Source organism: Orycteropus afer, unplaced genomic scaffold, assembly GCF_000298275.1.
Source record: "Orycteropus afer afer isolate SDZICR_OR568_19922 unplaced genomic scaffold, OryAfe1.0 scaffold00077, whole genome shotgun sequence".
NCBI lineage: Eukaryota > Metazoa > Chordata > Mammalia > Tubulidentata > Orycteropodidae > Orycteropus > Orycteropus afer.
In genome coordinates, this window is record NW_006921664.1 from 3,785,949 (window position 1) to 3,801,881 (window position 15,933).

A 15,933-nucleotide genomic window follows, 5' to 3' on the forward strand; every position below is an offset into this window, starting at 1 on the left:
AGTAGAACTGCCCAATAGGATTTCTTAGGCTGTAATCCTTACGGAAAGTAGCTCTGCAACACAGCAGGTGAGGCACGGGGCTGCTAACCAAAGGTCAGCAGTTCAAATCCACCAGCTGCTCTGTGGGAAGAAGATGGGGCAATCTACTTCTGTAAAGATTCACAATCTTGGAAACTCTATGGGGATTGCTACGAGTTGGAATCAACTCGATGGCAGTGGGTAATCTTTATGGAAGCAGACTGCCAGATCTTCCTCCTGAGCTCCTGAGTTACTGAGTATGTTTGAACTGGTAATCTTTTGGATGGCAACTGAGTACTTAACTACTGTTTCTCCAGGACTCCTTTATACACACATACACAAGAACAAGCACATGCATACATACACATGCTCACAAACACACACAATACACATGTACCCATATTCCTACTCTTATGCACATATACACATGCATGCACACATGCATGCACACATACCCACACACACACACCACCACAGAAGCTGAGCTGAGGACTTTTACCTGTCCTGCTGAAGGTTATTTCTATTCCCATATCCTCACTCCCTTTGCCTAGGAAAAATTGTGAATAAACTAACCTAACTTTTGCATTATTCAGTCATCTTGCTCTTTGTGCCAATCATGTATAAGCTAGTTTGCACTACAGGGCAGAGCACACATTAGTTCATATAGTCTTCAAAGTCAAAGCAGGTTAATGCTGATGGGATAGTCATTTGCTCAAAAACCAGCAGAGGCAGAGCTGAAACCAGAGTGGAAAGTGGGCAAAGCCTGTGCTTTCTCTGTCACAGCCTAGTCCTATGTCCAGCAAAGAAAACATTCCCAGAGAAAAACTGTGGCCACAGAGTCAAACAAGCAGGAGAGGGCAAATACTTACATATAATATGTTGGATAAAGTCCTTCAAAATACCAGCAATGTTTTTTGGCCTCTGTGCACTGGAAAGAGAAGGAAGAGAACTGTGTCAGTGGTAAATACTCAGAATATTGTTGAAAAGACATAAAAAGGAAGGATGAGTGGGTATTAACAGGGGCTGAAGGGAGATCATGAAATAGAGGAGAGATCCACCGCCTTCCTCTCACTTACTTTCATCAATTTTCTTAAGAGGAAAATATCTATTTTCCCGATTTTTCCTGCACATCATACCTTTAAATACAATGAACATGACTGTGACATTAAAAAAACTAAATGAAAGACAATCCATTTTTTAAAATCCACATAGTAGGGCACTTCAGATATCTAGAAGATGCCAGAAATAAAATACTATAAAGATTTCCACTTCCCCTCAGTTTTCATCTTTGAAAGACAGTTTTCCATAGCTTAAACATTTCTAGATCTTTACATTCAGGATTCTCTTAGCAGCACCCCATCCTCTCTCACGTGCAGGGGTGAGAAAGAGGAAAAAGGAAGCCCAGCACCTGCCACTGCAGAGAACTCAGAGCCCCAGAGGACTACAGGACCGTGTGCACCAGCTGAGGAGGAGGCTCAGTGCACTCTAGCTCCCTACCTAGAGTCCAACTCTCTCCCATATACCTTCAATAAGTGCCAGGAGGCCAAGGGCCAGCCATCACCTTCTCAGTGAGACAGAGCTCCATGCAGAAATGTGCTGACCTATCTAAACTAAGCTCCTCTCAAATCATTTTACTCAGGCCTTCACATTCTTTTAATTACTGCTTCCTATGCCCAAGATTGGGAGCTCTGGTAGCATAGTGGATAAGACAATTGCCTGCTAACCAGACGGCTGGCAGTTCAAACCCACCAGCCACTTCTCGGAAGGAAGGTTGAGCAATCCTACTTCCGTAGTGATACTGCTTCGGAAACCCAAGGAGGGGTCGCTATGAGTCAGGTTTGACTCTATGGCATATAACAACAACAATGCCCAAGATCGGGAGCTGTGGTAGCGTAGTGCCTAAGGCACTTGACTGCTAACCAGAAGGCTGGCAGTTCAAACCCAATAGCCACTCCCTGGAAGGAAGGTTGGGCAAACTACTTCTGTAGTGATATCACCTCGGAAACCCAAGGAGGGGTCACCATGAGTCAGGTCTGACTCAACGACATGTAACAACAACGCCCATGATCTACTTTATTGCCTTCTACTTGTAAATAAAGGCTTTGAAATATAACAATTCAAAGATGCCCACAGTCAGAAACTGAGACAGGGAGCAGTGGAAACAGGCTTATTTTGAGATAAAACTAGTTGCCATTGAGTTGACTCTGACTCAAGGTAACCCCGTGTGGTTAAAGTAAAACTGTTCCATAGAGACAACAATGGCTGATTTTTCAGAAGTAGATCGCCAGGCCTTTCTTCCAATGTGCCTCTGGGTGAATTCGAACATCCAACCTTTTCAATTAGCAGCCAAGTGTGTTAACTGCACCACCAGGGACTCCACTTTAGGCAAAACTCAAACCAAACTCACTGCCATCGAGCCAATTTCAACTCATAAAAACCCTCCTTGGGGTTCTAATGCTGTAAGTCTTTACAGAAGTAGACTGCCTCATCTTTCTTGCAAAGAGCACCTGGTGGGTTTGAACCACTGACCTTTTGGTTAGCAAACAAATGTCTAAACCACTACACTACCAGAGCACCTTCTTTGAGCAACTCACTGCCGTCGAGTCAGTTCCGACTTAGTGACCTCTCCTTGGGTTTCCGAGGTGGTATCACTACAAAAGTAGATTGCCCAATCTTCCTTCCAAGGAGTGGCTGGTGGATTTGAACCGCCAGCCTTCTGGTTAGCAGTCAGATTCCTTAGGTACTACGCTACCAGAACTCCTTTCTTTGGGTAAAGCAGGGTTGAATTGCCTGGTCTGAGGTCAAGCCCCCTGGGCAAGAAGCCAGGCAGACAAAGGTGGGGCCAGACAATGAGCTGTGGTAGCTCCCTGCCAGTGCTTCCATCTGGCATCTCTTCTTTGGTCTCTGGGTAGTGCAAGGCAGTTTATTATGGGCTACTAATCTAGCATAGTGGCTAAAGCACTTGACTGCTAACCAGAAAGCTGGCGGTTCAAACCCACCAGCCACTCCTCGGAAGGAAGGTGGGGCAATCCTACTTCCGTAGTGATACTGCCTCGGAAACCCAAGGAGGGGTCGCTATGAGTCAGGGCTGACTCGAAGGCACATAACAACAACAACAATCTGAAAGTTAGTGGTTCAGACTTAATTAGCAATACCATGGAAAAAAGACCTGGTGATGTGCTTCCATAAAGATTATAACCAAGAAAACCCTACAGAGCACTTTTACTCTGTACAGCACATGGGTTCACCATGAGTTCAAATCAACCCAATGGCAATGGGTTTATTTTGATTTATTTTAGCAGGTGTTAGGCAGAGCCCTCCCACCACTGGAATTCATGGTCATCCTGGTGGTGCTAATGAAGCTCAGAAACAGACTCCAAATGCTAATATGCACATTGCCCTCCAAATCTATCACAAACGCAAACAATGTGTTATGCAGGCCCCATTACATGGGCTATGAATACATGGGAAAGAACAGGACAGTTTTCTGAACATGCTTTAAGACACAGAAGCACACTCAGGCAGCCTGAAGTGACCCAGTTTTATTAATGGAAAATGAGTTTAGTTTAGACTGGGTTAGCTCCTGTCCGGTTCAAGAAATGAAGTTCAGACAGCCAAAGAAATCAATTTATTTTGGCAGGGAAGAGCAATTTCAGGCCTCTGCCCTAAATCACAATTTATTTCACCAGTCTTCAGTTACAAACTAAGAAACTAGCTCTTTGCTCCATGTGTATTTTAAATGTTTCTTTCTTTATTCTCCATTATGGTCAGAGATAGGTGAACTTTCCTGGAATTTAAGTCAAGCTCTGTATAATCAAAAAAGAGATTCCCTGGTTATAGCCAGCACCAAATCTCTGTGAGCCCTAGCACTGAGGGCCTGAGAGACCTTCCCATCCTGCTGCCCTGGCCACTTCTGTAGGCACTTCAACAGGATTCACCCCTAGAGATGAGAAGCAAGTGATCCTGGGAGGTAAAGAATGTCACCTGGCTTCCACTGCCACCTGTGGAATTTCCTTTACCTTAAAGAGCTCCCTAATCTGAAACAGTCACTTTCTTGGTACCCCAATGCCATATGCGCTAACTCTTAAGGTAGTAACAAAAGTAGCATTCTATTGCATTTTGGAAAGGACTTTTTTCTTCCAACAGCCAAAGTGTGCTCCTATTTTTAAATTCACATTGTCTCTGGAATATATGAATATTAGGAATTCATTTTATAGATTAAAAATCTGGGGCCGCTAGTGGGTGTCACAAAGTTTCTTTGTGGTGATAAAATTAAAACTCAAATCAGCCTTGGCTTCCCTAGACTAATCAACCTGAGACACGTATTTTGCTCACCTTCAACCCTCTCCTGTGCTGTCCCAAGACTATGTTAGCCACTGTTGAGCTGGACTACAACTCATGGCAACCTCATGTATGGAATGAAACACTGCCTGGTCCTGTGCCATCTCATGACTGGCTAAAGATCAGACCACTGTGATCCACAGGATTTTCAATGGCTCATTTTCAAAAGTAGATCAACAAAAGAGACCTTTCTTCCTAGTCCTGTCTTAGTCTGGAAGCTCTGCTAAAACCTAACCAGTTTCATCGCAACACACAAACCATCACTGACAGATAGGTAGTAACTTCACATGACATGCTTTGGTCTGGAATTGAACCCAGGTCTCCCCATGGAAACCAAGAATTCTACCACTGACCCTCATCCCAAGACTATATACAGGACAGTAGAAAGAGAACCAGAGTAAGACATAAAGGGCTTGCTGCAGCTCTCAGCAGTGCCATTTAGAGGCCAAGAGACTTTGGGAAAGGTAAGCTCTCTCAGCCTCCACTTCCTCTACACTCACAGTTAACTCTATCTAACTGTTATAGTAATGAGAACAAACATACATGTGATATATGTGAGTATATTGTTGTTGTTATGTGCCGTCAAGTCAAACCCGACTCATAGCGACCCCTCCTTGGGTTTCCGAGGCAGTATCACTACGGAAGTAGGATTGCCCAACCTTCCTTCCGAGGAGTGGCTGATGGGTTTGAACCGCCAACCGTCTGGTTAGCAGGCAAGTGTCTTAGCCACTATGCTACCAGAGCTCCCATGTGAGTATATACCTATGTGCATATATATAAACATATGTCTGTGTTTTAAAGCTATAAAAGATTATACAAAAGTATTGAACTGCTATAACCAGCACAAGTCTAGGCACTCTGATAAATTGCTATTGGGAAGAAAGGAAATTTACCAACATCTGTAAAACTACTAATGCATTTACTGTGTAATCACTGACTTCCCTCCATGAATATGAAACATCATATGTGCAAGGTTATTATTGTGGAATTATTTCTAATAGTAAAATCATGGAAAGAATGTTAATACCCATTCATAGAAGGCTGGTTAAATAAAGGGCAGTGCATCCATACAAAGGAATAATATGCCGCCAAAAAGAACAGAGATCTCTGTGAACTGATGTGGGAATGATTCCCCACGTACCATGTTAAGTGAAAAGCAATATGCAAAAGGATGTTACCATTTGTGTGAAAGGAAAATTACACATTTGGGATGTTTTTTCTTTTTGTTTCAACAAAAAGAACCACAGGAATTGTATAGTAAAAACTAATGAAAGTAGTTACCCTATGGGACATAGGTGAGGTAGGACAAAAGAGATAGGGATGAGTTTGAGATTTTTCTAAGTATACTTTTTGGTACAGTTTGAATTTGAACAAATGAATGTCTTTTTCCTACCACTTGCCTTTTGGTTTGTTTTGTGTCTTGTGGTGCTTTATGGTGCTGTGATGCTTGAAGATATGGCACCAATATTTCAAACAACAGCAGGGTCAAACATGGTGGACAGGTTTCAACTGAGCTTCAAGACTCAGACAGACTAGGTGATCTACTTCAGAATATTAGCCAATGAAAACCTATAGATCACAATACAACACTGTCCAACTCACTGTGGACACATCATCAGAAAGATCAATCACTGGAGAAGGACATCATGTTTGGTGAAGGAGAAGATAAGCAAGGGCAAGGGAGACCACTGGTGAAATGGACTGGCACCAAGATGGACCTGAACAAGCTGGCAATCACTAGATGACACAAGACAAGGCAATGTTTTGTTCTGTTGTACATAAGGCTGTCATGAGTCAGAGCTGATTTGACAGCAGCTATCTGTCTATCCCTGCATCCATGCATCTATCCATTTAAATGCTTTTCATATTTTTAAAAATTACTTAAGGTAAAAAGAACTTAAAAAACTCTTCCCAGACTAAAAATATTAACTACAGACTATCACAACATTATTGCACACATCATTTTTCTGCCAGGTGCAAACAAGCAGGGCAGGTACCTAAGAAATTAGCGCATACAAGAAAATTATAAGAGGTAGGTTCCCCTCATTGGTGCCTTCAGATGCTAAAGGCTTAATTCCCATTCCATTCTCTTCCCTTAATCCCCTCAAAATTCATTTCTGACATTTTCCTGAGATAGTCAGTGATTTCACTGGTGTCTACTTGCTGGTTACTCTGTGTCTACAGTTACTTACTAATATTTTCATCAAACTATCTCACATTAAACTTAATCCGAACAACATGGACACCAAACCATTTGTTCTTTGTAAAAGATTCCCTTAAGAAAATGTTATGGGACAGAGATACAGAAGATAATCCCAGAGCCCTGAACTTTGAAAGGAACTACACAGAAGTGGATTAGGCACCAACTAGTGGAAAAAACTGAAAGAAAACAGTGAGTACAGAGACAGTTGGAGCTGCGGACTGTCAGCTACTCTGAAGGGACCAACAGCCTGAATACTGCCAAGTGGTACTGGGACCTGAGAATTGACCTAAAGATCAGCCCTGGTCACCAGGGGCTGCAGGGATGACTGCGCTGGTGGTCTATGACTAGGAAGGGAAACAGCAAGGAGGGAGACAACCTGAGCTGTTGACCTTCCACTATCCGGAGGGTGCAGCCATTTTGATTGTTTACATGCGGCGGTCATTTTGGGTATTTAAAGTGATCGCGGTCACAGCCATTTTGAATGTTTATAAGCGGCAGCCATTCTGGATATTTAAGGTGACTGAGGGCACAGCCATCTTGAATGTTTACAAGCAATGGCCATTTTTGATATTTAAAGTGACCGAAGGCATAGCTTTTTGAATGTTTACAAGCAGCGACCATTTTGGATATTTAAAGTGACCGAGAGCACAGCCATTTTGAATCTTTACAAGTGGAAACCATTTTGGATTTTAAAGGGATAACATTCTCATTCGGATTCCAGGGACCTACGATTAGGCTCTGTCTGCCAAGGTCGGCAGGGACAAACAAGAGGCTGACAAGAGGAAAGAAGGCAGGTGGTGAGTGTACAGTGCTGTCAACTAGTGAATAGAGGAGCAAAGCACAGTGCCCTGCTTGCGTAGATAACATACACACAAAACAAAATGAAAACCGTGGGCAAGTCAATCCAACATACAATCACCAATTAAATATAAACACAGAAACATCACAATGCCGTGGAGACAACAGAACATCACAATCCACACAGAGAAGCAAGATAAAGTGGTAGAAACAAGAGACCAGGATACAGACCCAAAACACATCCCTGAGGAAGACGCAGCACTGGAACTCCCTGATAAGGAATTCAAAAGAATTATATTTAGGTATCCTCTAAGGATTGAGAGACAGATCAAAGAAAACACTGACAAAACCCTAGGTGAATTCTAGAAGAAAATACAAGAACAAAATGACAAAATAAATGAAAAATTAGAAATGATTCAAAATCTAAAGATAGAAATCCAGAAGATTAATACTAAATTGTCAGAAATGGGTAACACATTGAAAGGGCTAAAGAACAGAATTGATGCAATGGAAGACAGAATTAATGACACTGGAGACAAACACCTGAATACTTCTTTGGAAAGGGATCAATCAGAAAAAAGATCAAAACAAAATGAAAAAAGCCTAAGGTTCATGTGGGAGACCATCAAAAGGAATAACCTACGTGTGTGTCACTGGAATTCCAGAACAGGAAGAGAAAAATGAAAACACTGAGAAAACTGTCCAAGTTTGTTGGAGGAGAACTTTCCTAATATGATGAAAGATGAAAATATATCCATTCAGGAAGTCCAACAAACCCCAAACAGGATAGACCCCAAAAGAAAAACACCAAGACATAGCATCATCAAACTCACCAGAACCAAAGACAACGAAAGAATCATGAGAGCAGCATGGGGAAAACGAAAAGTTACCTACAAGGGGCAACCAATAAGACTAAGCTGGGATTTCTTGGCAGAAACCATGCAGGTGAGAAGACAATGGGATGGTATATATAAAACCCTGAAAGAGAAAAATTTCCAACCAAGAAATGTTCCCAGCAAAATTGTCTCTCAAATATGATGGTGAAATGAGGACATTTCCAGATAAGCAGAAAATAAGGGAATTTGTTAAAACCAGACCAGCCTTCAAGAGATGCGAAATGCAGTCCTTTGGACAGAGAAGCAACAACAGCCAGCAACAACTGACTATTAACAAACATGATGACATAACCCAGAAACCAACCTAGCTATGTAGAAGCATCTAAAGTAAATAAGCTACAAGATTGTAAACAGGTAACCAGAGACATCAATTGACAAATGAGGACAACTACAAACGAAAAAGAGGAAAAAAACTGTCGTTACAGAACTTCTAGATGGTAGGGAAGTCAAGACAACTACAAGATAGAAGAGACTGTTCTAAACTTGGGAAAAAAACTGTAAATCATGGGGTAACCTCAAATAAAAATGATAAACCTTCACATCAAAATAAGAGGACTAGCACAAATATTTAGCAAATACCAAAACAATAGCAACAAAGGAAGTGATAACACGATTCACAAACAAAATGAGCTCAGCATAGAAAATTATACTGAACAAAGAAATCAACACCACGAAAAAGCACATAACAAAAATGACAGCAACAAATTCATATTTGCCAATAATTACATACCTGGCAAGGGACATATCTCTAAGATTTATACAAAACTCCAACGCCTCAACACCAAAGGAATTAACAATCCAATTGAAAAACAAGCAGAAGACATGAATAGACACTTCACCAAGGAGGATATTCGCAGGTGGCCAGCTAATACATGAAGAGATGCTCACAATCACTGGCCATCAGACAGATCCAAATCAAAACAGCAATGAAATACCTTCTCACCCCAGCACTGATGGCAAGTTTCAACAAGACAGAAAATAACAAATGCCGGCAGGAATGTGGAGAGATTGGGACTCTCATACACTGCCGGTGGGACTGTGAAGTGATACAACCACTGTGGAAAGGAATATGGCGATTCCTTAGAAAGCAAGAACTGGAGATACCATTTGACCCAGCAATGCCACTACTAGGTATATATCCTAGAGAGGTGAGAGCCAGGACAGGTACAGATATATGCACACTCATGTTCATTGCAGCCCAATTTACAATAGCAAAAAGATGGAAACAACCTACATGCCCATCAGCAGACGAGTAGATGACCAAACTATGGTACATATACATAATGGAATGTTATGCAGCACTAAAGAATAATGTAGACTCTGTAACACTGCATAATATGGACAAACTTAGAGGACATTATGCTGAGTGAAATAAGTCAATCACAGAAGAACAAATATAGTATTAGTTCACTGTTGTGGAGGATTAAGGGAAGGTTTATATATGGAGGGAAACTTTCTTTGTTGGTTGCCAGGAGTGGGAGGGGAGAGGAGAGAACACTGGAAAGGGAAAAAAAAAAAGCATTGACCCATGTCACTTTAGTTTTGTGTATTTCACTGTACATAAATTATATTTCAATAAAATACATTAATGGGAAAAAAGAAAATGTTATGGCCACATTTCAAGAAACAAAAGAAAAAAAAAAAACTTTCAAACAGAGCAACCTAGCTTTGAAATGTAGATTCACGTGTTACTTCATAAATTACTTTAAACTTTGGAAATGTGCTAATATCCAAGAAATCTCTTCATTTTTTGGTGGCAGGACTTTTTTACCAGCTATCTTCTAAGGGATTTCAATCTTGTAACAATATGTATAATATCACACTTAAGTTAACACATGGCATTATTTCATTTTACAGCTCAATAAGATGAAGAACTCAAAATCATGTGTCTCAATCAAATGAAAAACACTGCACAGAGACTGAGAGGTCCTGATACTTTTCACTGTTGTGCCTTTCTTTCAATAAATGTTTGCTAATTGAATGTTGTTGTTGTTATTTTTATGTGCCATTGAGTCGGACCCGACTCATAGCGACCCCTCCTTGGGTTTCTGAGGCAGTATCACTACAGAAGTAGATTGCCCCACCTTCCTTCCAAGGAGCGGCTGGTGGGTTTGAACCACCAGCCTTCTGGTTAGCAGTCAAGTGCCTTAGGCACTACGCTACCAGAGCTCCCAATAACAGGTGTCAAATCAACCTGGCAAAACCAGTCTAGTGAGAATGTGCTCTCTTAGTGAGAATGGAGATTAGGTTCCACATGGCATGTGCTGGAGAAGGAAATAACACAGGGATGAAAGCCAGAAATTGCCAAGTTAAAGTCCACTGGGAAAGCCATGATCAGACTATCAAGTCCAAACACCTAGTCAGTCCAGCATTAGCTCCAGGATTCAGAGCAGAAGAAGGTTGGAGCAAATGGAGATATGGTCAAACGGGGAGTTTGGAAGGGATGTTATTGTTGTAGTTAGGTGCTGTCGAGTCGTCTCCGACTCATAGCGACCCCATGCACAGCAGACTGAAACACTGCCCGATCCCGCGCCAGCTCCAAGATCCCTGCTATACTTGATCCCATTATTGCAGCCACCATGTCAATCCATCTCGTTGCAGGCCTCCCCCTCTTTCGTCAACCCTCCACCCTACCAAGCATGACATCCTTCTCCAGGGAATGGTCCCTTCTGACAACATGACCAAACTAGGTGAGATGAAGTCTGGCCATTCTCACTTCCAAGGAGCATTTCGGGTGCACTTCCTCTAGGACAGATCTGTTAGTTCTTTTAGCAGTCCATGGTACTTTCAGCATTCTTTGCCAGCTCCACAACTCAACTCAAAAGCATCAACTCTTCTTCGGTCTTCCTTATTCATTGTCCATCTCTCACATGCATACGAGGCGATTGGAAATAACAACTGGAAGGGATGAGTAATAATGGGGATTTCCTGAGTACCCTCAATCACTGGTGGCCTCCCAGAGTTGGTGTTCACAAGCAAGCAGATGAGTGGTGTGGGGAAAGGTAGGAAACAGGTACTGTAATGTTGTTAGTGTTGTTGCTACCATCGAGTCAATTCTGACTCACGGTGACCCCATGTGTGCAGAGTAGAACTATTCCATAGGGTTTTTAAGGCTGTGATCTTTGGAAAACAGATCACCAGACCTATCTTCCAAGAAACCTCTAGGTGTGTTTGAACTACCAATCATTTAGCTAGTAGTCAATGCAACTGTTTGCATCACCCGAGGGACTTGACACTCTATTAAACTAGAAAACTAAACCCACTGCTGTTGCACAGTACATGTGCCCCACAGGGCTTCCAAGGTTGCAAATCTTTATGGAAGTAGATCGCCACATCCAAGTTTAGGTTAGCAGTTGAGCATTTAACCACTGCGCCAACAGGGCTCACTTGACATTGTATTAGGTTCCACTAGAAGAAGCATGCAAGCTGGAGGCAAAGAGGGACCCATGGAGGGAAGGATGAACCAGGGAACTGGATTCTGATCTTGATTAACACCTACCAGCCATATTACCAGTCAGTGTGGGTCTCAGCTTATTTCTAAACAAGAACTATAGCTCTTCTTCTTCACAAGTTGCTTTAGAAAGAACTGAGATCATATGTATCAGTGTCCAGCCAGACTGGAGGCATATGTGACCAAATCACATCCTGCTTGCATCTTTGTCCCTAATTGTGTGCCTTTGACGCCAGCTTTCTGAACTCTCTGTAGCAAATGACTTTCCAAGATCTTTTCACTATGATCTAAGCAGCAGCAATACTTCCAAACCTCTAGAGAACAAATTTTCTAAACACACAATACCTTACATTTGCACAGTACTGTTTTTTAAAATCCCCTTAAGAAAACAAACCCCACAACAAAAACAAATTTTAAATGTATATAAACTAAGAAGAAAAGAATCAATTTCTGAATTTTATGCCCACCACCTAACAGTAGATCTACCCAGTTTTCAAAGATACTAGAATGGTTTCTGAAAGTCTGATCATCTACAGAAATAACAAGTAGATGTGTCAGGAAGTGCCAGCTATTTCTATTATGGATGGATCATCGTCTGTGGTCAGGACGTTGTCCAACATTCTGGGCAAAGAGGAGTGCTCTCAAGTTCATACTGCAGTACTCCTTGCATGTGTACAATGGAGGCAATGACAAGTGTATGAGCATAGGCATACACTTCTTGAGGAGATCGTGGAGAGTAGCAACATAAATTTAAAACTGTTAACAAAGCAGAGCACAAGACTGTAAGGAAATATGTGCTGGTAGGATTACACCTGAGATTTAAACTGGAAAAGGCTGTAAGAAATCTATAATCAGGGAAGAATTCTGGTAGTCTATTATTCAAGAACTAAGATAAATACACAAGTGAAGCCCTACTAAATATAGTTACCCGTAGTCAGTCAAGATCTAACTAAATCCCAAAGAATAAATCATTGCTAATCCTCTTTAGTAGTCCTCATACTGACATAAATTATTCTACATCTCTCTGCACTGAATGTGGGAGGACCCAGGTTGCCATTGTAGAATAAAATTTAAAAAAAAAAAAAAATCACAGCCATCGAGTCTATTTGACTCATAGCGATCCCTCCTTGGGTTTCTGAGGCGGTATCTCTACAGAAGTAGATTGTCCAATCTTCCTTCCAAGGAGTGGCTGGTGAGTTTGAACCACCAGCCTTCTGGTTAGCAATCAATTGCCTTAGGCATTATGCCACCAGAGCTCCTCTAGAATAAAACAGTACATTCTTTTCCTATTCCAAAGTAAAAGAACAGTTGTACCACAGAAAGATAAGATGCGCTTTGAGAAAACTGAAGCCTGTGGCTTTGGGACACAAAGGAGTGAAGAAGAAGGGTAAAAGGGATTCAAAACAATGTTAATTTTATCTAAATTCCTCTTCCTTCTGTGTACTGTGAAAGGTGGAGTAGGACAGTTAAATGAAAAGGAAACAAAGTAGCCAACTAGCACTTAAAAACAGAACTAGTCACACTGATATATAAAGAATAAGGAGCTTATTTTACTTATTGTAGCTATAGTCTTAGACAGTCTGTCCTGGGGCAATAGCTCACAATTTGCTCCAGTGTGGGGGGAAGATCTAAGAGGATCAGCCTGGGGACCTCCTCTTTGTTGAAGGGGAGAGGTACCCTGCTGTGCCTTGGAGCTGCTTTCACATTCATCAAAAGCTGAACTTGACCCACACAGCAATAAGATCCTGGCTGCTTTCAGTTCCTGCCCAATTAAAGTGGGCACTTTACACTCAGCACAAAGCGATCCTCTTAGCTGATGGCAGGTTTGATGCTCAGGACCATGGACAGAGGCAAAGGGCAGCAAGCCTGTTCAAGGCAGGGCAAGGATTTATAGAGGAATGACAGGTAATTATCTCAAGGTTTCTGAATTTCAAATGTTAAATAGGAAGGATCAAGCCTTAATTTCCCGTATTGGAATTTTAATCAAACCCCTAAGTGTGAATTACTTAATCCCTGGATTTTGGGACATTCTGTTTTTCGGGAACACCTCATTTCCAAAGGACCTTTACTTTTTACAGATGGGAACAGGGTATCACAAAGATCACTGACAAAAGAGCAGAAAGCAAGAATCTTACAAAAAAGGAAATAAAAGATTCTTAGCTGTTTTATAGAGAAACCACATCAGCAATTCGTATTTTGCCAGCAAATGACCATGAGGGATATAGCACTCTTTGCTGACATCTTTAAGATTCTGGGAAAATGTAAACTATAAAACACGAAATTAGTCCTCACTGTATATTCCTGGCAAACTCTGTGAACTCTCATAATTTACTCTGAATAACATTTTTTTTCTTTCTTTGTTTTGGCTTTTAACAAAAGAAAGGAGCAGGTCTCCTCAACATCCCTAATTCAAGTCAGTAAAGATCTTCATACACTAGGAAGTAAAAATTAATCAGTTAACAAAATTAAAGGCAAACAATGGAGAAAAATATTCAAATACAAGAAGGTTAGTATCTTTAAATAATAACATGTTCATACAAATCAGAAGAAAAAAATTAAAATCCCAATAAGAAAAGAATAGCGGATATGAAAATTCTTCAGAGAAGAAATACAAAAGACCAATAACCATATTTTAAAAGATAAAATTCTTTTGTAATCAAAGAAATACAAATTATGATGGTATGGTTTTTACCTATCAAACTGGCAATTTATAAAACAATTGATACCCACTGTTAATGAAAGCATGAAGAAAATATCACATAATGCTATTGGGAATATGCATCATGCCTCAGGAGGGCAATTTTTCAATATGTATCAAGAACTCCTAAAACATACGTAACTTTACAGGGTTATAATTCTAGTACTTATCCAAAGGAAATTACATTAACCATTGTGAACAATTTTTATTTTTAAAAAAGCTGGAAATAACAAAAAATTTAAAAATATAGATTTGATTAACAAAATTATAATACATCCAAAAGACTTATTAGTAGGCATTTGCTAAATATCAGATTGTAGATAAATATATAATGGTATGGGAATATTTTGCTAAGAAAAAAACAACAACAGTATATCGAAGCTGTATACATCACACACGCACACACACACACACACACACACAAAATACTGCTGCCATCAAGTTGATTCTGAATCATAGTGAACCCACAGGACAGAGCAGTACTGTCCCATAGGGTTTCTAAAGCTATAATCTTTATGGAAGCAGACTGCCACCTCTTTGTCCTGCTGATAGGCTGGTGGGTTCAAACCACCAATGTTTCAGTTACAGCTGAGTACTTAACCACTGTGCCACTAGGGCTCCTTTTATGTATCATAGAGAAAATAACATGGAAGGAAAAAAAGAAGTATGGAAAGACATGTACCAAAATACTGACAATAAATTATTCGTGGTATTAGAGGTGATTTTTTTTTATTACATATTTTGATGGTTGGTCTCCAAGTTGTCTGTATATAACCCTTAACATTTTGTTTCTAATGTTAATTATATTTAGGCATAGTGCCTAAGGCATCTGACTGCTAACCAGAAGGATGGCGTTTCAAACCCACCAGCCATTCCTCGGAAGGAAGGTTGGGCAATCTACTTCTATAGTAATACTTGCCTTGGAAACCCAAGGAGTCACTGCGCCGGATCCAACTCAATGGCAGTGAGTTATGAGCTATTAGGAATTATACCTTTCAGCACCCCTCAACTCTCAACACCATCACTTACTGCATCTCCAAGAGCAAAATCAAAATATCAAAGAGCCTAATAGCTTTGTTAAGGAGAATGCACTTCTGTGTGCTCAGAATGGCTAACCCAAGATATATAATTCACAAAGCAGGGAAGCCCAAAGCCTATGCAGAGGGCAAGCCATGAACTCATCCTTTTTCACTCCAAAAAGAGTTTCAAGCTGCTAAAAATACTCAGAGGTGCAACTTTCAGGCACTGAACAACATGAAATGAATGCATGGGCCACAGCCAAAAAGGTTTATATGGAAAATTTCCTAAATGCCATAAAACATCATTCATTCAAAAACTGATGACTGGGAGATTTAATTAGAATGGTCTGAAAACAGTGGTAACAGATGGAAATAGCAATGCTACTGTTACTTGCTTGTAATAAATGAATATATTAAACCTTCGTTACAGGCCCAATTCCAACAAAAGCACTGGACAGAGATGAAATCTTCAGATGCTCTCCCCAAGGGCTTAATCCAGAAAAGTCACT

The 15,933-nt window shown here is 40.7% G+C and overlaps 1 protein-coding gene across 1 annotated transcript in view; it reads right to left on the reverse strand.

Moving 5' to 3' along the window:
* The window catches only part of VOPP1 (VOPP1 WW domain binding protein), a 133,736-nt gene that overhangs the window by 77,177 nt on the left and 40,626 nt on the right, over positions 1 to 15,933 (reverse strand). Inside the window, exon 3 of the mRNA XM_042780997.1 lies at positions 888 to 946. Coding sequence (XP_042636931.1) covers positions 888 to 946 — 59 coding nt within the window. The remainder of the gene's footprint in view (positions 1 to 887; positions 947 to 15,933) is intronic.